This window comes from Medicago truncatula, chromosome 1 (genome assembly GCF_003473485.1).
Source record: "Medicago truncatula cultivar Jemalong A17 chromosome 1, MtrunA17r5.0-ANR, whole genome shotgun sequence".
NCBI lineage: Eukaryota > Viridiplantae > Streptophyta > Magnoliopsida > Fabales > Fabaceae > Medicago > Medicago truncatula.
Genome location: NC_053042.1, coordinates 43,468,975 through 43,489,741, shown reverse-complemented (window position 1 = coordinate 43,489,741; position 20,767 = coordinate 43,468,975). Strand labels below are relative to the sequence as shown.

General features: G+C 33.3%; 3 protein-coding genes and 1 long non-coding RNA gene across 8 annotated transcripts; 2 read left to right on the top strand and 2 right to left on the bottom strand.

Moving 5' to 3' along the window:
* The first annotated feature begins 1,082 nt into the window (after positions 1-1,082).
* LOC11413895 (universal stress protein PHOS34) lies at positions 1,083-3,210 on the top strand. Of its 2 annotated transcripts, none has more exons than XM_003591494.4 (4): positions 1,083-1,381; positions 1,477-1,571; positions 2,198-2,319; positions 2,847-3,210. In XM_003591494.4, exons 1-4 carry the CDS (start codon positions 1,192-1,194, stop codon positions 2,932-2,934), a joined length of 495 nt encoding a protein of 164 aa, XP_003591542.1. In that variant the 5' UTR covers positions 1,083-1,191; the 3' UTR covers positions 2,935-3,210. The 2 variants fall into 2 exon arrangements, with proteins under 2 accessions (XP_003591542.1, XP_003591541.1); XM_003591493.4 differs by having other exon boundaries at positions 1,092-1,381; positions 1,468-1,571.
* A 283-nt stretch (positions 3,211-3,493) lies between these two features.
* LOC11415969 (hydroxyisourate hydrolase) lies at positions 3,494-7,885 on the bottom strand. Of its 3 annotated transcripts, none has more exons than XM_039829827.1 (13): positions 7,650-7,884; positions 7,478-7,541; positions 6,988-7,043; positions 6,836-6,911; positions 6,648-6,719; positions 6,437-6,524; positions 5,555-5,813; positions 5,344-5,459; positions 5,054-5,274; positions 4,814-4,842; positions 4,629-4,716; positions 4,227-4,317; positions 3,494-4,104 (listed from the first exon to the last, which is right to left on the bottom strand). In XM_039829827.1, exons 1-13 carry the CDS (start codon positions 7,785-7,787, stop codon positions 3,858-3,860), a joined length of 1,545 nt encoding a protein of 514 aa, XP_039685761.1. In that variant the 5' UTR covers positions 7,788-7,884; the 3' UTR covers positions 3,494-3,857. The 3 variants fall into 3 exon arrangements, 2 of the variants coding, with proteins under 2 accessions (XP_039685761.1, XP_039685762.1); XM_039829828.1 differs by having other exon boundaries at positions 7,667-7,871; XR_005643842.1 differs by lacking the exon at positions 3,494-4,104 and having other exon boundaries at positions 4,487-4,716; positions 7,650-7,885.
* A 2,841-nt stretch (positions 7,886-10,726) lies between these two features.
* LOC11417094 (uncharacterized) lies at positions 10,727-11,793 on the top strand. The gene is made up of 2 exons (XR_003012188.2): positions 10,727-10,982; positions 11,510-11,793. It is a non-coding gene; the product is annotated as an uncharacterized lncRNA (long non-coding RNA).
* Positions 11,794-12,310: 517 nt separating this feature from the next.
* On the bottom strand, positions 12,311-16,379 carry LOC11417093 (hydroxyisourate hydrolase). 2 transcript variants are annotated; one of them, XM_024783828.2, is made up of 13 exons: positions 16,113-16,379; positions 15,960-16,023; positions 15,586-15,641; positions 15,434-15,509; positions 15,245-15,316; positions 15,035-15,122; positions 14,462-14,720; positions 14,245-14,378; positions 13,955-14,175; positions 13,698-13,726; positions 13,514-13,601; positions 13,111-13,201; positions 12,311-12,917 (listed from the first exon to the last, which is right to left on the bottom strand). In XM_024783828.2, the coding sequence occupies exons 1-13, from the start codon at positions 16,248-16,250 to the stop codon at positions 12,671-12,673; spliced, it is 1,563 nt and encodes a 520-aa protein (XP_024639596.2). In that variant the 5' UTR covers positions 16,251-16,379; the 3' UTR covers positions 12,311-12,670. The 2 variants fall into 2 exon arrangements, with proteins under 2 accessions (XP_024639596.2, XP_024639600.2); XM_024783832.2 differs by having other exon boundaries at positions 14,245-14,360; positions 16,113-16,378.
* Positions 16,380-20,767: the final 4,388 nt, after the last annotated feature.

Genomic DNA, 20,767 nt, shown 5'->3' with positions numbered 1-20,767 from the left:
TTTAATAGAAGTCAAGCTAATTAGGTCGCTCATGAATTAGCTCAGGTAGCCCCATCTCATGCTAGCTTCCATGTCCAATGTCCCGTCATGTATCCGAACTTTGATTGATAATGAAAGGTAATGAATTTATTCCCTAAAATAATAATAATAATAATTGCAACATGATAATTAAACAAACATAAACAAGACTTTGAATAAGCCAAACTAAATTTTACGTCGGGTCCATTGATGCATATTTTGATTCTTTTCATATGTCTTGGCCGAACCAAACTTTCCTGAATAACATTAATAGATCTCACTAAGGTATTACATGGAACTATATTGATCCAATATAGAGAAATGGTTCTCACATCCTGGGTGAGTTTAACGTGTCCATCTGAGTTGATCGACGAACGACGATACTTACACTATTCACCCTTGTATCTTCGTGCTTGGAACAATCATTAATTTGGTCAAGCTAGTCCTTCAAGCAAGACAATGCAACATCAACGCAAACTATAAACAAATTGAAATTTAGTTTTCCCCTACTTAACATCAATGCAATGACAAAATTTGGACATAAACGCTACAGATCCAAAGACATTGGTATTCCAACCACTTTAATTATCATATTACTACCTCCATCCCGAATTATAAGATTATTTTGGAGAAAAAAAATTGTCTCTTTTTATAAGATCCATTTACTATTTCCAACTACATTAACCATTTCTTTACATACATACTCCTATTTATTACATATATTTTTCTTCAATCGGCAATGAATAACATATAGAAAACATCAAGTAACTCCCTTGGCATAATAAATGAATAGACAGCTACCGTATTTATAAAAATAAAATAAAAAACAAAAAAAGGTTTCGTATTCATTGAGGAGTCATGAACCATCAAGCAAAAAACAAAGATGATTTGATGGATTTATAAGCGTGTAGTTTGCATCTTTATCTTTCCATAGAAGTCGAGAAACTCGCAACGTCCCTTTCAAGGATCGGATAGGAATTACTCATTACTTTTATTTTATCATGTCCTCGTTTTCAATTCAGCAGCATAACCAGGCCCAGCGCACCTTGTTTTCATTTCCCACAATAATATTACTAATAAATAAAACATACACGTATATATATGGCCACGTTCTGTTGCGTCTCTCGCAAGTGAACTAAAGAGAGAGAGAAATTCCCGTTAGTGATTTTTAGAATGGCGAGTGCGAGTTCAGAACAGAAATCAAAACCAGTAATGTTGGTAGCAATCGACGAGAGCGATCACAGTGCATACGCTCTGAAATGGACTCTCGATCATTTCTTCAGCACCAACAATTCCGTTTTCAAACTTGTTCTTGTTCATGCTAGACCTGCCGCTACTTCTTCTGTTGGTCTTGCTGGTCCTGGTATAATTCTCAATTTCATTTTTATTAGCACCTCTCTTTTTTTAGTTGATGTTTTCGTAATTGGATCAACCATTTTTCCTAATTAGTGTACGCAGGAGCTGCTGAGGTTTTGCCAATTGTGGACTCTGATTTGAGGAAGATTGCTGCTAGAGTTGCTGAGAATGCTAAACAACTTTGCATTAAGAAATCCGTATGTATTTCTATTTCTATTTTTGTTTTTCATTCTAGCTTCAATAATTTCAATTAACCGTCCAGAGGTGCGCGATTCTGGTTGTCAGTGACATTGCAGAAATCTATGATAACTTAATTTAGGTGACAACTAGGGTACCCATGGAAGAATGGTGGATAATTTACCCCAACCAATACACATTAGTTACATAAGCACATTTTTAAGTGGTATCCATGACCTATCTTGACCCCACCAACAAATTGCTCATTTTCATTGGTTGGTGGGTAAATTACCCACCATTCTTCAAAGGCAATCTAGAAAAAACCCTTAATTTATCATTGTTTCTTCGTGATGTTAAGATTTATCATGTTTCAATTTCGTGTTGTATTTCACTTAAATTGCTTCAACTGGTTTAAACAAACTTACCATCATCTTTGTATGTCTGTTAATTGTTATGCTTTTCGAGTGAAATTATTGAGTTTCCATATCCATATCCCTATTAGTTAGGGCCAACAAAACTCGTGTGTATTAATATCATCGTGAATTTATTTTTCTACTTTCGAGCCTAAGGAAAAACGTATACATTATGATGTTTAAGTACTTATGTCATATGTGGAAAAACTATCTGATAACTGAATTTTCTTCAGGTAAATGATGTAATAGTAGAGGTGGTGGAAGGTGATGCTAGAAATGTTCTCTGTGATACAGTGGAAAAGTACCGTGCTTCAATCTTGGTTGTGGGTAGTCACGGTTATGGGGCTATAAAAAGGTATGATTTCATTGTTGTTACGATTATCATCCTTGGTTTGGAGTGATAGGTAATTGTGATTGGGATATACCATGAATATGCTGCATTTAGTTCTAACATTTTAACTTAAGTGAATGCCACCACGATCACAAACACAATTAAATGGCCAAAAACAAGAATAAAATGTAATTTGCCATCCACTAAAATCTTTTTAACCTGTAGAAGATAGGCAGCAGTGGTTTTTTGTATGATTCACATAGTTTTCTACAACTTACCGATTATAAAGTCTCTATGATCTTTTCTATTTTAATCAACAATCAAACCTTCCTTTTGCTTTCTAAGTTTATATTTTTTGAGAGGAATAAACTTATTGCATTTCATTACTCAAAATGTGTTCAATACAATGTGGTTTCTCCTTTCTAAGTTTATTTGACTTTTCATTTTATTTATACTGGGGGAGAACATGTATATACATTGTTGCTTGAAGCAAACACTTCATTTCATAATTTCCTAATTCACTCACTATACTCGACACTTTTAATTTGCAGGGCGGTTTTAGGTAGTGTGAGTGACTACTGTGCTCATCATGCTCATTGCACTGTGATGATTGTGAAGAAGCCAAAAACCAAGCACTGATCTATATTGGCATATCCTGCAAGAATAAATAAATAATCCTTTCAGCAGAAGTGAAATAGCAATGTTCTCAGAAAGTTTGTGACTTAGTTTATCCTATGGCATGTTTGGTTTGTAGTTTATGATAGAAAATATGCAATTGTGTGGATTGTTGTTGCCTCCTACCCGGGGGCCTTATTTTATTCTGTATATGAAAATTTCTTAGATTAATGTGTCTCTAATAACTATCTAGATTAATCTTTCTCTCTTAGTTCTAATTGAAGAAATTTAGTGCTGAAATGTTTTTTGTAAAACACAAGGAAATTTAAGAGAGAGGTAAGCCACATTTGTCTGCTGATCAGCTCCTTTGTGGTTTTTGAGCAAAACAAGACGTACAGTTCTGGTTAATATTTATTGTCCATGAACTATAGTCTCCCTTTGGCAACCTTTGCAACAACATAAGAATTTTTTAAGATGTCTCAGGCATCCTTTGCAGCTATCTTCTAAAATTCGTATAGTTCACACATAGATGAATCAATAAGAGAGCCTTGCAAAATTTCAAACACATCCCAGAAACCAAAGATGACTTGCATCTGGAACCACTTCTCTATTATAAGTTTTTGCCATAAAGAAAAGACAGGTTGGCCAACGAAGAACCATTAGAGTTAGTCATGACTACCTCAGATTTCGCAAACAACCTCACATTCTCGTATGCACGTGTCCCAAATCAAAGAACTAGATACCATTGTTAATGTGAGATCACTCACTTTATGATGATTGCATACACAGATGGAATAGTGGTTTTAGATAGATCAACTAAATAATGATCATGCAAACAGATTTGTTAAACATCTAAACCACTAACCAACTAACCGACAAAACTGAAACACTCTCAACAGAAACACCAAATGTAACAACACTTTAATGCATACAAATTATAGAACCCACTACTGAAGTAAATGTCCAACCGAAACAAGTGATGAATCGTTATTGAGTTCAATTGCACCAACTAGAGAGGATCTTGTACCCTTCAAAAATTGGCTGTACCATTTTGCGGATAGCTTTGGGTATCTTCTCAACTCTGGATCATTCCTATCGACATAGTACAGCCCATAGATCGATTTATATCCATCCAACAACTCAAATGCATCAATGAAAGACCACATGAAATATCCCTTCATATTTGATCCATTTCTGAAGGATAAAAAAACATGAGAAGGAAGATCACATACCATATCAAAGCATAGGTGTTTATTTCAGTTACCGGATAAGTAACTTCTTTCAAAAGATAATAAAATGGTGTAGCAATCACATACCTTAAGGAATCAAGCACGGTACCAATGTATGCATGCAAGTATTTCACCCTTGATTCATCATGGAGTGATGCGTTGCTTGGTGTCCGTTGGCCTAACAATTCAAACAATTGGAACTCAACTTATGCAACATTTGTTTAAAAATGATAATTACAAGTGTTATGAAAGGTCCACCAAATCATTATCAAATCCCTTGATGCTTAAGTTTACAATTCCATACAATTGAGAGTGGAAAATACATGAAAACTGTAATATGCAATAACCTAGTCAAAATGTTACTTGGTTGTCTATGACAGAAAACCTTTGCGCCATAACTTATTATTCAACCTCAATCAGCATCCAATGACGATTTCCTATAAGAGATTCATTGCCATCAATGTAATCTTGAACGAGAGGTAAGCATACCATTTTCATGAATGAATATAGGTGGATTGCCATAAAGGGTCTTGAATGTGTCCAGCACTTGTCCTAAAGCCCATGGTGTGAATGGGTACTGAGCCAAGTCAAACCAGATAGTTTTATTGTGAAGTAATCTAGTGATTGAACAAATCAATTAAGATGATAATTTTAATTAGTTTCTCAACCATTACCTCATTCTCTCCAAGTATTTCCTCTAAACCTGCAAAACCACAGAAAACAATTAAATTATTCAACAAGTGATGCACATGGTTGTTTACACTGATGAAAAGGGGAATCAGATACTAAATGATGTAAAGAGTTCAACCAGTTGAAAACAACAGAATCATATGAAAAAAAATGCAGTTAGTACAGCAAGCTTATATGGCTCTAAGCTTTAAAATCCACTAAGGTTAAACAAAGCACACACATACCAAGTAGCTTTGCAGCTGAGTCTGCAAAGAAATTTCTCAGTTCTGTCTTCAGCGCACCCGAATTGTCTGTGACATTAAATTTGCTGTAGTGAATTATTCCAATAAAGTCGTAGGAACCCTTAACTTGTTCGGATTCACGATTTGTGAAGACAGGAATTCTTGCTCCCGCATTAGCCTTCATGGAATCGGGATAGTCTCCATGCAACAAGGGTTCCATAATCCTGCAATAAAATAGGCAGTAAGAAGAAGAAGATAAAATATTATAACCAATTTTAGAGTCGGTAACTCACCATCCCAAATAAAAATCGTTAATTCGTTGACATGCTGCCCTGTCTTTCTCTGTATTTGTTTGAGGAACTGACCCAAATGTATAGAGTGAGATACCAACAAATCCATTTTGTTCCTCCTGCAATGTAACAAGTCTCTAGAGAGTAGAGTAACAATAACAAACAAAAAAACACAAAGAGAAGTACACAATATGAAAAAAATTAGGCGATATACCCTGTACTTTCTTCTATACAATCTCACAGCTGAAGAATGCGCTAGCAAAATATGATGAACTACCAAGTACGGTTCAAATGTTGAGTTACCCTTGGTGCTCTCTATAAGGCAAAATGGAGGAGAACATCGCTGAGGTGGGGTGATTCCTTGATCATAACTACCTACAGCGAAGATATTGGGCTCGTTCACAGTAGTCCAATACTTGACTCTATCCCCGAACTCTCTAAAACACACATCTGCATAGTTTGTGAAGTCTTTTCTGCATCAAAATTCAAGTCATAATTCTCAATTCTGTCAAAAAATGCAGTATAAGGACATTTCTCCCTAAGCACAATAAGTGCTTTTTTTAGAATACGAAATCTTCACATCATTAAAATGCGTTTGACCATTGATCACAGGCTTAATAGCAGTTTTAGCCCCCTAAGAAAAAAACTACAAAACCGCCCCCTAAGTTTTGCATTTGTGGCAGTTTTGGCCCCCAAAGCCAATTTTGACTCGGTCTATGCTGACGCGGCACCCTAAGTGAAGTGCCACGTGTTTTATTTTTATTTTTTTTACCAAAAATTGGCCTTGGGGGGCCAAAACTGCTACAATTGCAGAACTTAGGGGGCGGTTTTGTAGTTTTTTTATTTAGAGGGCCAAAATCGCAACTTCGTGAAAGTTAGGGGGCGAAAACTGCTATTAAGCCTTGATCATATGAGCAAGTGAGGCAAGAACAATAAAAGCTAAAAGAGTCTTATTTCACGCATCAAGTACTTGGTGTATATGGACCTTTCTATTCTCTCTAGATTTATGGTGTATTGTGCCTTATTTCATGCACTAAGAATTGTAAGAACTAATTGTGACAGCAAACTGGTGCAGCTATAGGAGATATGAACATACATGACCTCACGACTAAGCCATCCTTCATATTCATCCTCAAGTGCCTGTGGGAGATCATAGTTGTGTAGTGTGACATGTGGTTGGATTCCTACAAATGGAAAAGACTTGTATTATATCACTTGAAGAAACAGAATTGATTTCACTTACTGTTTTTGAAATCTTGATTAAGGCATGTCTTATCTTGCAGCAAATGAAGAAGCTCGTATCTAACCATTTCTAATGAGTTCATTGATGAGATTGTTGTAGTACTGCAATCCCTTCGGGTTGACGGGTCCTTTACCATCTGGGAAGAAATACAAACATTTTCGAAGGGAGTTAGTCTTCACTGAAAAAATAATTAAAGAACGTCAAATTTCACCATTCATCGATCTGTATTAAAGTTTAAGTTCAGTGGAATACTTGGTATCAATCTTGACCAAGAAATGGAAAATCTATAGGCTTCAAGACCTGTTTCAACCATGAGCTGCACATCTTCCTGCATTAAAAGATGAATCATAAAGAATGCATTACTAGACAAAATTAGAAAGATAGAAGCCTTGTGTCTTGTTTACCTTGTATTTGTGGTACGTGTCGCAGGCTACATCTCCATTTCCTCCACGCGCAAACCCTTTTTGTATAAAAATGCTAGTCGTTAGAATTGGTTTATAATGCTCAAAGCAAATGAAGAAGTAAAAACTGAAAAGTTAAATTGTAAATACTTAACATATTCCCAGTTTCTCATTGATTTTCGCTTCAGAAAAAGGTTGGTTTATAGTGCAAATAATTGATAACAAACTTTTGGGCTTGGCTTTGCTCCAATTACAAGAAATTTATTTTAGATTATATGTTGGAATTAAAATGATAATTTTGTTGTGATCCAATTATCAAATAACTTGATTAAAGTGAGTGAAGGCTCATCAAAGCATGACTTTTTTATTGAACACGTTTTCTAAAGTAAAAATATTTAAAAATGATTATTACAGTTACCATAGTCTCTAAAAAAAATTGATTTGAACTATGACTCAAAAATGATAAGATGGATGATAGAATGAATTGACTAACCAGCATGTGCAAAGGTATCCCAAATGCTAGGAGTTCTTCCATCTTCATTAGCAGCTCCTTCCACCTATTCATCATAATCACAAGTACAACAATAAAATATAATCATAATTTAATTATTCTACAATAATGAAATTGCATGGTTACTTCTTTTTGAGGTAAAGTAAAAGAGAACCTGATATGCAGAGGTACCTGACCCAAAAACAAAGTCAACAGGGAAATCATGTCTGCCATAATTATCAGTACTCAACACCCCAAGAGCCAAGTTTAGAAGCAAAAAGAAAACAAGAGTCAAACATGTATTTGCTTCCATCTTCTATGTTTTATGTTTTTTTTTTCTTTCTCTATATTCCTCAAACATTTCCGTGTTCCATTTTTTAGAAGTGTGTGTGAGTAAAAGACAACACCGAATTGGTGATTCTGACTCATTTTCTAATCTTGCTCTGATAAAGATACTATTTCCTCCGTCCCAAATTGCACGACGTTTTGGCCATTTCACACGTATTAAAATTTTACAAAATTATCCCTAATAAATGGTATGGAAAAGATAAATGAAATAATTGAAAGAAGAGATAGTAATTAATAATTAAGGATATAATAGAAAAAATAACATTAATATTTCATTGGTATTGTTAAGCGACGTATAATTTAGGACAATTTTCTTTTCCAAATAGACTTAAGGAGGGAGTAATAAGTAATAAGCATATTCTATTATCGAATTTTTTTTTGACCCGGTTTCCCAAAATAATTTCACTTCTGACCCCTATGAGAGTTAATGACATAATTGACCCACTTTCATTTTTTTTAAAGTTTCCACAAATCGCTCCACAATGAATGTGACAAAATCACAACGCGTTAATATGTTTATTGAATTTTTTTTCACAAAATCCGATATTTGTGTATTATGGTTTTGCCATATTCATTGTGATTGATGTAATTTCTCAACAAACAAAAAATTTGTGATTAATGTAAATCCATCTTTAGGAATTTTTTTTTTTTTTTGCCCTTATTTAATTCCAAAAATACAAAAATGCCCTAGTTTTGAAAAAAATTGCATAAATGCCCTACTTTTCAGAAATTCTGGTACCTTGCAACCCCCACTTGCGGGGTACCTTAAAAAAATTTAAAAAATTAACTACCCCGCAAGTGGGACTTGCGGCCTACATTTTTATTTTTTATTTTTTTAAAATTAAATAACTACCACTTGCGGCCTATATTTTTTTTTTTTTTTAAATTAAATAACTTGCTACCCCAACTTGCGGGGTATTTAATTTTTTTTTAAATTTTTTTAATACCCCGCAAGCCCCACTTGCGGGTTTGTTTTTTGTTTTTTTTTTTTTTATTTTTAAAATAAAAAAAATAATAAAAAAAAGAAGGAAAAAAAATAATAAACATATTAAATATCATGATATCTACAATTATTATAAATGCCCGGCTGTCCCACACCCTCGTCTTCGACGATTTCTTCCGCGATTTACTTGAGGGTCATGTTGGTCTTCGTCGTTGTTATCTGCAGCTGATTGTATTTGACTACCATAACCCAATGACAATGACACATCGTGTTCCCTTGTTGGCCATCCCATATCCAGAAATTGATCACTAGAGTTCAACGAAGCCGGAGAAAAGTGAGATAATAGGTTTGTTGGTGTTGGTGGGTGGTTGTAGTTTTGGTTGGTGTACATTGGGTATTGTGGGTTGCTGTAGGGGGGGTAATTGGTGTTGGACGGTCCAGCTTGGTTTGGGTCATTATAGGAGAAGTAGTTGTTGTTGGATGCGCCAGGAATGAGGTGATTAAATCCAACAGTCATCATGTCACTCAGTTTGACCGGGATCGATATACCTTTTCCGTCCGTGAAACCATCGATCATAAAGAAGGATTGCCAAAGGGAGAATACAAAGTGGACCTGCAAAATAAATGGTGTGACTGTGGACGGTTTAGAGCGTTACACCTACCATGCTCACATGTCATTGCCGCATGTTCTAGCTTTTGTCACGACTACAAGACTTTTGTCGATAACAAATTCACAAATGAGTGTGTATACGCCGTATACAACATCCACTTCGACGTGGTTCACCACCAGACATATTGGCCTAATTATGAAGGACCGAAGGTGGTTCCCAACAAGTCAATGCGTAGGGCAAAGAAAGGTCGTCCACCAATTACTCGCATTAGGACCGAGATGGACGATGTGGAAACTGAGAGAAGATGCGGTGTTTGTAGGATGCCTGGTCATTCCCGCAAAGATTGCATTAATATTAGACATCAGTAGAAATTTAGTCTTTATTTTGTTTATAGGATGTCTAGTGATTAATATTATTATTATTATTAATATTATTATTATTATTATTATTATTAATAATTACGAGAAAAAATTAAAAAAAAAATCACATAAACTAACCCGCAAGTGGGGCTTGCGGGGTGTATTAAAAACATTTTAAAAAATTAAGCATACCCCGCAAGTGGGGGTAGCAATCTATTTATTTAAAAAAATAAAAAATAAAAAAAAAAATTCATACCCCGCAAGTGGGGGTAGCAATGTACTTAATTTTTAAATTTTTTTTAAGGTACCCCGCAAGTGGGGGTTGCAAGGTACCCGAAAATTCTGAAAAGTAGGGCATTTATGCAATTTTTTTCAAAAGTGGGGCATTTTTGTATTTTTGGAATTAAATAAGGGCAGAAAAAAAAAAATTCCCATCTTTAGTGTCTAGATCTGGAGAACTTTTTGTGTGATCACGAGACTTTAGACATAAAATTTGGACACTCTTACAAAAATGGAAAAAAGTTGAAAGAGAAAATATGTATTTTGGTGCTGTTGGGGTCTCTGCGCGGTACTTTTAGCTGCTGTTTGGTGACAGGAACAGCAATGCTGTTGTTGCTGTTTGTATGTTGGTGGTTTTTTGTCAGCTAGCAGTTTGGTTTTGGGGGTGTGTCGGTGCCTCGTGCGGCCATCTCCCACACTTGTATGTTGGTATCCATTGAACTATCTTGACCCCACCAACAAATTGCTCATTTTTATTGGTGGGTAAATTACCCACCATTCTTCATAGGTAATCTAGAAAAAACCCTTAATTTATCATTGTTTCTTCGTGATGTTAAGATTTATCATGTTTCAATTTCGTGTTGTATTTCACTTAAATTGCTTCAACTGGTTTAAACAAACTTACCATCATCTTTGTATGTCTGTTAATTGTTATGCTTTTCGAGTGAAATTATTGAGTTTCCATATCCATATCCCTATTAGTTAGGGCCAACAAAACTCGTGTGTATTAATATCATCGTGAATTTATTTTTCTACTTTCGAGCCTAAGGAAAAACGTATACATTATGATGTTTAAGTACTTATGTCATATGTGGAAAAACTATCTGATAACTGAATTTTCTTCAGGTAAATGATGTAATAGTAGAGGTGGTGGAAGGTGATGCTAGAAATGTTCTCTGTGATACAGTGGAAAAGTACCGTGCTTCAATCTTGGTTGTGGGTAGTCACGGTTATGGGGCTATAAAAAGGTATGATTTCATTGTTGTTACGATTATCATCCTTGGTTTGGAGTGATAGGTAATTGTGATTGGGATATACCATGAATATGCTGCATTTAGTTCTAACATTTTAACTTAAGTGAATGCCACCACGATCACAAACACAATTAAATGGCCAAAAACAAGAATAAAATGTAATTTGCCATCCACTAAAATCTTTTTAACCTGTAGAAGATAGGCAGCAGTGGTTTTTTGTATGATTCACATAGTTTTCTACAACTTACCGATTATAAAGTCTCTATGATCTTTTCTATTTTAATCAACAATCAAACCTTCCTTTTGCTTTCTAAGTTTATATTTTTTGAGAGGAATAAACTTATTGCATTTCATTACTCAAAATGTGTTCAATACAATGTGGTTTCTCCTTTCTAAGTTTATTTGACTTTTCATTTTATTTATACTGGGGGAGAACATGTATATACATTGTTGCTTGAAGCAAACACTTCATTTCATAATTTCCTAATTCACTCACTATACTCGACACTTTTAATTTGCAGGGCGGTTTTAGGTAGTGTGAGTGACTACTGTGCTCATCATGCTCATTGCACTGTGATGATTGTGAAGAAGCCAAAAACCAAGCACTGATCTATATTGGCATATCCTGCAAGAATAAATATATAATCCTTTCAGCAGAAGTGAAATAGCAATGTTCTCAGAAAGTTTGTGACTTAGTTTATCCTATGGCATGTTTGGTTTGTAGTTTATGATAGAAAATATGCAATTGTGTGGATTGTTGTTGCCTCCTACCCGGGGGCCTTATTTTATTCTGTATATGAAAATTCTTAGATTAATGTGTCTCTAATAACTATTTTTCCTGAAAAATTACTGTTTCTGCCTTGATATACTTTATGAAAATGGCAATAGCTTTCTCTTGTTTATTTTGTTTGAAAAATAATTTTGTTAATGGCTGAATAAAACAAATTGAATGGAAAAGATAATACTCTATCCAGCCTGAAATATAAGCAAATACATATTTAGAGTGAGACACGTTTTGGTGCTAATCTCTCTCTTAGTTCTAATAAAACACAAGGAAATTTAAGAGAGGCAAGCCACATTTGTCTGCTGATCAGCTCCTTTGTGGTTTTTGAGCAAAACAAGACGTACAGTTCTGGTTAATATTTTTTGTCCATGAACTATAGTCTTACTTTGGCAACCTTTGCAACAACATAAGAATTTTTTAACATGTCTCAGGCATCCTTTGCAGCTATCTTCTAAAATTCGTATAGTTCACACATAGATGGATCAATAAGAGAGCCTTGCAAAATTTCAAACACATCCCAGAAACCAAAGATGACTTGCATCTGGAACCACTTCTCTATTATAAGTTTTTGCCATAAAGAAAAGACAGGTTGGCCAACGAAGAACCATTAGAGTTAGTCATGACTACCTCAGATTTCGCAAACAACCTCACATTCTCGTATGCACGTGTCCCAAATCAAAGAACTAGATACCATTGTTAATGTGAGATCACTCACTTTATGATGATTGCATACACAGATGGTCGATGGAATAGTGATTTTAGATAGATTAACTAAATAATATGCAAACAGATTTCTTAAACATCTAAACCACTAACCAGCTAACCGACAAAACTGAAAGTCTCTCAACAGAAACACCAAATGTAACAACACTTTAATGCATACAAATTATAGAACCCACTACTGAAGTAAATGTCCAACCGAAACAAGTGATGAATCGTTATTGAGTTCAATTGCACCAACTAGGGAGGATCTTGTACCCTTCAAAAATTGGGCGTACCATTTTGCAGATAGCTTTGGGTATCTTCTCAACTCTGGATCATTCCTATCGACATAGTACAGCCCATAGATCGATTCATATCCATCCAACAACTCGAATGCATCCATGAAAGACCACACGAAATATCCCTTCATATTTGATCCATTTCTGAAGGATAAAAAAAATGAGACGGAAGATCACATACCATATCAAAGCATAGGTGTTTATTTCAGGTGTGATTGCTTTTATGAATGTTGCGTGTTTAGGACTGTTTTCATTTATTGGATAAGTAACTTCTTTCAAAGACATTTTCTAAATCTAATTTTTCAAAATATAATAGTATGGAGTAGCAATCACATACCTTAAGGAATCAAGCACGGCACCAATGTATCCATGCAAGTATTTCAACCTTGATTCATCATGGAGTGATGCATTGCTTAGTGTCCGTTGGCCTAACAATTCAAACAATTGGAACTCATCTTATGCAACATTTGTTTAAAAACGATAATTACAAGCGTTATGAATGGTCCACCAAATCATTGTCAAATCCCTTGATGCTTAAGTTTACAATTCCATACAATTGAGGATGGAAAATACATGAAAACCATAATATGCAATAACCTAGTCAAAATGTTATTTGGCCGTCTATGACAGGAAAACCTTAGCGCCGCAACTTATTATTCAACCTCAATCAGCATCCAATGACGATTTCCTAAAAGAGATTCATTGCAATCAATTTAATCTTGAACGAGAGGTAAGCATACCATTTTCATGAATGAATATAGGTGGATTGCCATAAAGGGTCTTGAATGTGTCCAGTACTTGTCCTAAAGCCCATGGTGTGAATGGGTACTGAGCCAAATCAAACCAGATAATTTTACTGTGAAGTAATCTGTGATTGAACAAATCAATTAAGATGATAATTTTAATTAGTTTTTTAACCGTTACCTCATTCTCTCCAAGTACTTCCTCTAAACCTGCAAAACCACAGAAAACAAAGAAATAGTTCATTTTACTCCACCAATTATTCAACAAGTGATGCACATGGTTATTCAACAAGTGATGAAAAGGGGAGTCAGATACTAAATGATGTAAAGAGTTCAACTAGTTGAAAACAACAGAATCATATGAAAAAAAATGCAATTAGTACAGCAAGCTTATATAGCTCTAAGCTTTAAAATCCCATGATTAAACACAACACATACCAAGTAGCTTTGCAGCCGCGTCTGCACTGAAATCTCTAAGTTCTGTGTTCAGCACATCAGAATTGTCTGTGACATTAAATTTCATGTAGTGAATTATGCCAACAAAGTCATAGGAACCCTTAACTTGTTTGGATTCGCGACTTGTGAAGGCAGGAATTCTCGTGCCCGCATTTGCCTTCATGGAATAGGGATAGTCTCCATGCAATAAGGGTTCCATAATCCTTAAATAAAATAGGCAGTAAGAAGAAGAAGATAAAATATTATAACCAATTTTAGAGTCGGTAACTCACCAACCCAAATAAAAATCGCGAAGTCGTTGACATGCTGCCCTGTCTTTCTCTGTATTTGTTTGTGGAACTGACCCAAATGTATAGAGTGAGATACCAACAAATCCATTTTGTTCCTCCTGCAATGTAACAAGTCTCTAGAGAGTAGTGTAACAGTAACAAAACAAAACAAAAAGTACAAAGAGAAGTACACAGTATGAAAAAAAATTAGGCGATATACCCTGTACTTTCTTCTATACAATCTCACAGCTGAAGAATGCGCTAGCAAAATATGATGAACTACCAAGTACGGTTCAAATGTTGAGTTACCCTTGGTGCTCTCTATAAGGCAAAATGGTGGAGAACATCGCTGAGGTGGGGAGATTCCTTGATCATAACTACCTACAGCGAAGATATTGGGCTCGTTCACAGTAGTCCAATACTTGACTCTATCCCCGAACTCTCTAAAACACACATCTGCATAGTTTGTGAAGTCTTTTCTGCATCAAAATTCAAGTCTTAATTCTCAATTCTGACAAAAAATGCAATATAAGGACATTTCTTCCTAAGCACAACAAGTACTTTTTTTAGAATATGAAATCTTCACGTCATTAAAGTGCGTTTGACCATTGATCATATGAGCAAGTGAGGCAAGAACAAAAGTGTCTTGTTTCACGCATCAACTACTTGGTGTGTATATGGTTCTTTTTCTCTCTCTAGATTTATGGTGTATTGTGCCTTATTTCATGCAATAAGAATTGTAAGAACTAATTGTGACAGCAAACTGGTGCAGCTATAGGAGATAAGAACATACATGACCTCACGACTAAGCCATCCTCCGTATTCATCCTCAAGTGCTTGTGGGAGGTCATAGTTGTGCAGTGTGACATGTGGTTGGATTCCTGCATATGGGAAAGACTTATTATATCACTTGAAGAAACAGAATTGATTTCATTCTACTGTTTTTGAAATCTTAATTAAGGCATGTCTTATCTTGCAACAAATGAAGAAACTCGTATCTAACCATTTCTAATGAGTTCATTGATGAGATTGTTATAGTACTGCAATCCCTTCGGGTTGATGGGTCCTCTACCATCTGGGAAGAAATAAAAGCATTTTCAAAGGGAGTCAGTCTTTACTGAAAAATTAATTAAAGAACGTTAAATTTCATCATTCATCGATATGTACTAAAGTTTTAAGTTCAGTTAAATACTTGGTATCAATCTTGACCAAGAAATGGAAAACCTATAGGCATCAAGGCCTGTTTCAACCATGAGCTGCACATCTTCCTGCATTAAAAGATGAATCAGAAAGAATGCATTACCAGATAAAATTAGAAAGATAGAAGCCTTGTGTCTTGTTTACCTTGTATCTGTGGTACGTGTCGCAGGCTACATCTCCATTTCCTCCACGCGCAAACCCTTTTTGTATAAAAATGCTATAGTCATGAGAGTTGGTTTATAATGCTCAAAGTAAAAACTGAATATTTAAATTGTAAATACTATAACATATTCCCAGTTTCTCACTGATTTTCGCTTCAGAAAAAAGTCGGGTTATACTTTATAGTGCAAATAATTGATAATAAACTTTTAGGCTATGTTTTCCTCCAATTACAAGAAGTTTATTTTATTTTACCCTTGAAATAACACCTCGTAGACATATGCGTAAGACAATAGTAACAATACATAATAAAAATATTCCAAAAATGATAAGATGGATGATAGAATGAATTGACTAACCAGCATGTGCAAAGGTATCCCAAATGCTAGGAGTTCTTCCATCTTCATTAGCAGCTCCTTCCACCTATTCATCATAATCACAAGTACAACAATAAAAAAAAAAAGTAATGAAATTGCAGGGTTACTTCTTTTTGGGGTAAAGTAAAAAAGAACCTGATAAGCAGAGGTGCCTGACCCAAAAACAAAGTCAACGGGGAAATCATGTCTGCTATAATCATCAGTACTTAACACCCCAACAGCCAAGTTTACAAGCACAAAGAAAACAAGAGTCAAACATGTATGTGGTTCCATCTTCTATGTTTATGTTTTTTTTCTTTCTGTATATTCCCTCAAACATTTTTGTATTCCATTTTTAAGAAGTGTGGGTGAGTAAAGGACAACACCAAATTGGTGGTTCTGACTTATTTTCTAATCATCCATGTTTTGGACAAAGTTTACTCGGCATTTACTAGATAAACAAGTAAATTAAACTTTACGGATTAATTTTTTTCACTTACGGATTAATTGTAATACTTAGTAAAAAAAGGAGTAATTTGTTAGTATTTCGAATAACTTAATTATTTGTAAGCAAAGAAAAAAACTTAATATTTGATTTTATGATTTCGAAGAAGATTAAAATAGCTTTTTACTTTTAATTATTTTAAGAAAAATGCTAACAAATGCCTTTAGGGCATTGTTTAAGCATTTGAAACATAAACTTTTGTATTGAAAATTGTGTAGTTATGATTGTTGTTGTGTTGGTTGTTGTTGTTGCAAAGATGGATTCGTTAACGTGATATCGATTGTTGTTGTGGCGAAGGTGGTTGTTGTTGTTGTTGTTTCAATCGTTGTTGTTGTTGTTTCAATTGTGTAGCTTTTTAAAGGTTGTTGGTTATTGTGTTGGTTCTTGACGTTGTTGTTTGGAGATTGTGTGCGGGCAACATAATGTTGGTAGTGGAAGTTGTTTTTGTGGCAACTTGTGATGTTTGAGAGTTTTTTTATGTATGTTGGGTGAGGGTTTTGGTACAACTTTTATTTTCTTTTGTATGTTGCTACTTTACGACTTCTGATCTAGCATTCCTTGTGCTGGTTAGGAATCATTGTGATTTTAATAAATTCCATTTTAGCTTCTTCAAACAATAAAAACTTAAATTTTCAAAGACATTCATTTTTTTTATGGTTTCCGTAAACATTGTTAGGGTGCTTGTTAACAAAACCTTTTTTAAACATGCATGTTAGGTTGGTGATAAGTTTAACAAAATCATGATAAAGCATTGTAATTTTGCAAAGGAAAAATAAATGCATTTTAGGCTTTTATTTTCTTTTCAGTTAATCACGGTATTCGTATTATTGTTTTGCCATATTCAATGTGATTAATGTAATTTCTCAACAAAAATAAAATTTTGATTAATTTAAGTCCGTCTTTAGTGTGATTTTTGTCTAGTGTCTAAATGTGGAGAAATTTTTGTGTAGTCAAGATACTTTAGACATAAAATTTCGACACTCACAAAAATGGAAAAAAGTTAAAAAAGAAAATAATTAAATAATATGTATTTTTATATCCATGTGTCTAAATCTTATATCCAAAATCTCGTATCCATTTAACTATTCCTTAATTGGAAAGAATTTTTTTTAGAAATAAGGATGGCAGTTGATGTTCATGAAGAAAAAGATTAATCTTAAATAAAATATACCTGTTTCCTTGTTCAAAAAAGAATGGATTTGCTAATTTAAATTCACTTTATTTTTAGTGGGTACAAATTAGCAAGTTACGTGTTAAAGTTTGACAAAATAATTTGTCAAAAAAAATAGTTTTAACTTGCTAATTTAACCACAAAAAAATGAGTGATCAATATAAGTTAGCAAGTAGGATTTGCTAACTAGGTACTTACTACTTTTATAGTTAGTCTAAATTAGCAAACTATACCTTAAATGTATGTAATAAATTTGTCGTTATAACTTGTTAATTTACTTCCGCAAAAGTTTTTTTTTTTTTTTTTTGAAAGGTTACTTCCACAAAAGATGAATGGGTGAAAATTAGCAAGTTCTTTAAAACTAATTATGTAATTATTATAAATTTAGGCAATTTCTATGGTACACTCGATAATTTTAAGTGTATCGGTACACCCGTGTATTTAAATGAATAGTTTAATGATTTATTTTCTTTAAAAAAAAATATTTTCTATCATTTATAATTATAATTATTTTATTTTATTTTTCAAAAGTGTCGGCAAAGTAAAATTCAAATTTTGTTAATTTTTATTACTCATAATAGTGAATATTGATTATTTTTTTCAATAAAATATTAAAAAATTTAGTATAATTCTTATAAAAAATGAAATGATGTTTTTTCTTGTGGAATGATATTTTCTAAAATATAAAAGTCGATAAATATCTCTTTATCACATAAAAATTATCGTTAACTTATAGATTTATGAAATAGGTGTATTGGTACACCTTAATTGAAGGGTGTACAGTAGAAACTTCCATAAATTTACGCTTAAAATATATTTTAATGAAAGAAAACACCAACATTCTTGGTGTGTACATTTTCATAATTATATGGGTTTGTCTAACATGTGCAATATTACACATGTTAAGGAAACTAAAAATAGCAACTTTTAATTGAAAAACAACAATCACTTATTGAAAAGTTACATATTTAATATAAAATGCACAAGTTACAATACAAATTTACTATTTTGAACTTCTTCATGATAGAAAAACCCTAGTTTATATTAATGAAAAATATTAGCAACACTCTATTTTGATCACTCTCTAATATTAACTCTATCATTGGATGAAATCAATGTGGATTCTACCACTTTATGTGGGATCTATTTCCAAAATATGAGATTCATATTGATTTTATCCAATAAAAAAGTGAGTATTAAAGAGAATGATAAAAAAGAGAGTGTTGCCAGCACTTCTCTTATATTAATTTGTACTCTTGGGATAATTAGGCTTTTACTTTCTTTCAGTGTGTTGTAGGGTATTACTTTTCAAATGATAATCAGGCTTTGTACTTTTCTAAGAGTATTCATGTAAATAATTTAGTATCTCCGTCCCTTTTGAGAAAAAAAAATTTGTCCCTTTTTATAAGACCTCTTTGATATTTTCAAGTACGCTAATTATTTCTTTACAAATCTACCCTTATTTATTTTGCATCTTTTTCCTCAATCAACAATAAGTATTATGTTGAAAACATAAATTAACTATTTCTCTTAAGGATAAAATTGTAAAAACAATAGTAATTATATATAAATTTAATACTACAACCTACTTTCTTAATCTCCGTAATTTTTGCAAAAGGTTCCTATATTTAGGGACGATATGGTTATAATTATTTAAGCACAATATTTGGACATGTACAAGTATATTTACACGTGGTATCCATAATTGCATCCCTTAACAATTTGAATTTGTTTTTTCATAAGGATCAAACCTCGAATCAAACAATTAAGTGATATACAAATATCTACCACTTATGCATGTAACATTATCTGGATAACAAATTTTTACACGTATACGTGGAATGTACAAAGAATGGATAGTAATTGAGCATAGCAAGGAAACATCACTAATTAATGTTGGCTCAGATCTTAAACAAAATTAAATAACTTATTACTACACAAACAAAGGTCCAAGAGAAACAAGAGAAAATTAAATAACTTCTTCTACCCATCAAAAACTGCCTGTACCACTTTGCATAGAGCTTTGAATACCTCTTTAACTCTGGATCATTGCGATTAATATATATATACTAGGTATATAACCCGTGCGTTGCACGGGATTGATCAAAATATTGCTTGCAATTTACCCAAGAACCATATTCAATCAATATTTTTAATTAGATATACCAATTTTCCCACATTATCCACCCCACATTGAAATATAATATTGTTTCTAATATTTTAAATGTCCCATATTGTTGCCAATCAAATCAATTGCCTAAATTTCTTTATGCGACTTTGCTATAACAAAGCTCTAAAATGTTATCTCTAATTGTTATCCATACAACCTGAAAACAAAATTAAAAGAAAAACAACATCAATCTTGTTAAAAAAATAATGTGCTCTCACTAAAAATAAAAAACAGCATCAATCTTGTTAAGAAAATAATGTGCTCTTTCAATATATAAGGATACAAAATTGAAGAGTATTATCCAAGAGTTGATTGAAGAAAGTGATAATGATGATCCAAAATCAAAATAATACCGCAGAAATTTATATACAGAAGGATGGGACAATGACCCTTAATTAAAATTATAACCAACCAATTTTCAACAAAAAGTGTAGAAAAGTATCTGTTGTAAAATTGATTCCATTTTATAGGTTATAATTGAAGGAATGTTAAGAGATACATCCAATGATGACGGTGTATGAAATTATGGAATGTTTAAATAGTTTGTTAGATCCATAAACCGTTACTATTAGATTCTTAAAACATGGCTATAGAAAAACAATGATGTTTCTGTTCATTAACGAACATCTTTGTTATTTTTTGTCTAGAGTGAGTTCATAACTCGTTGTATTCTAATGGATTGTATGATTGAGTTAGCGTTATTATGAGAAAAAAAAGTGAGAAGTTACGTATTAGATTAGTTTATTAGATAGAATAATTAAAGAGTAAAAGTTAAGTCTTTTTTATAGGTGCCACAGAGGCACAATCCTAGCATCGGAGTGAGTCAAGTTTAGTTTATAAAGAGAAGAAGATATATAGATAGATAGATAGATGCTCCAAAGATGTGACACCCATCTTGTTTCTCAACTCCTCAAACTTGTCATGCTTCACAATTTTTGTAGGAACGTCTGCTTCGTATATAGCAA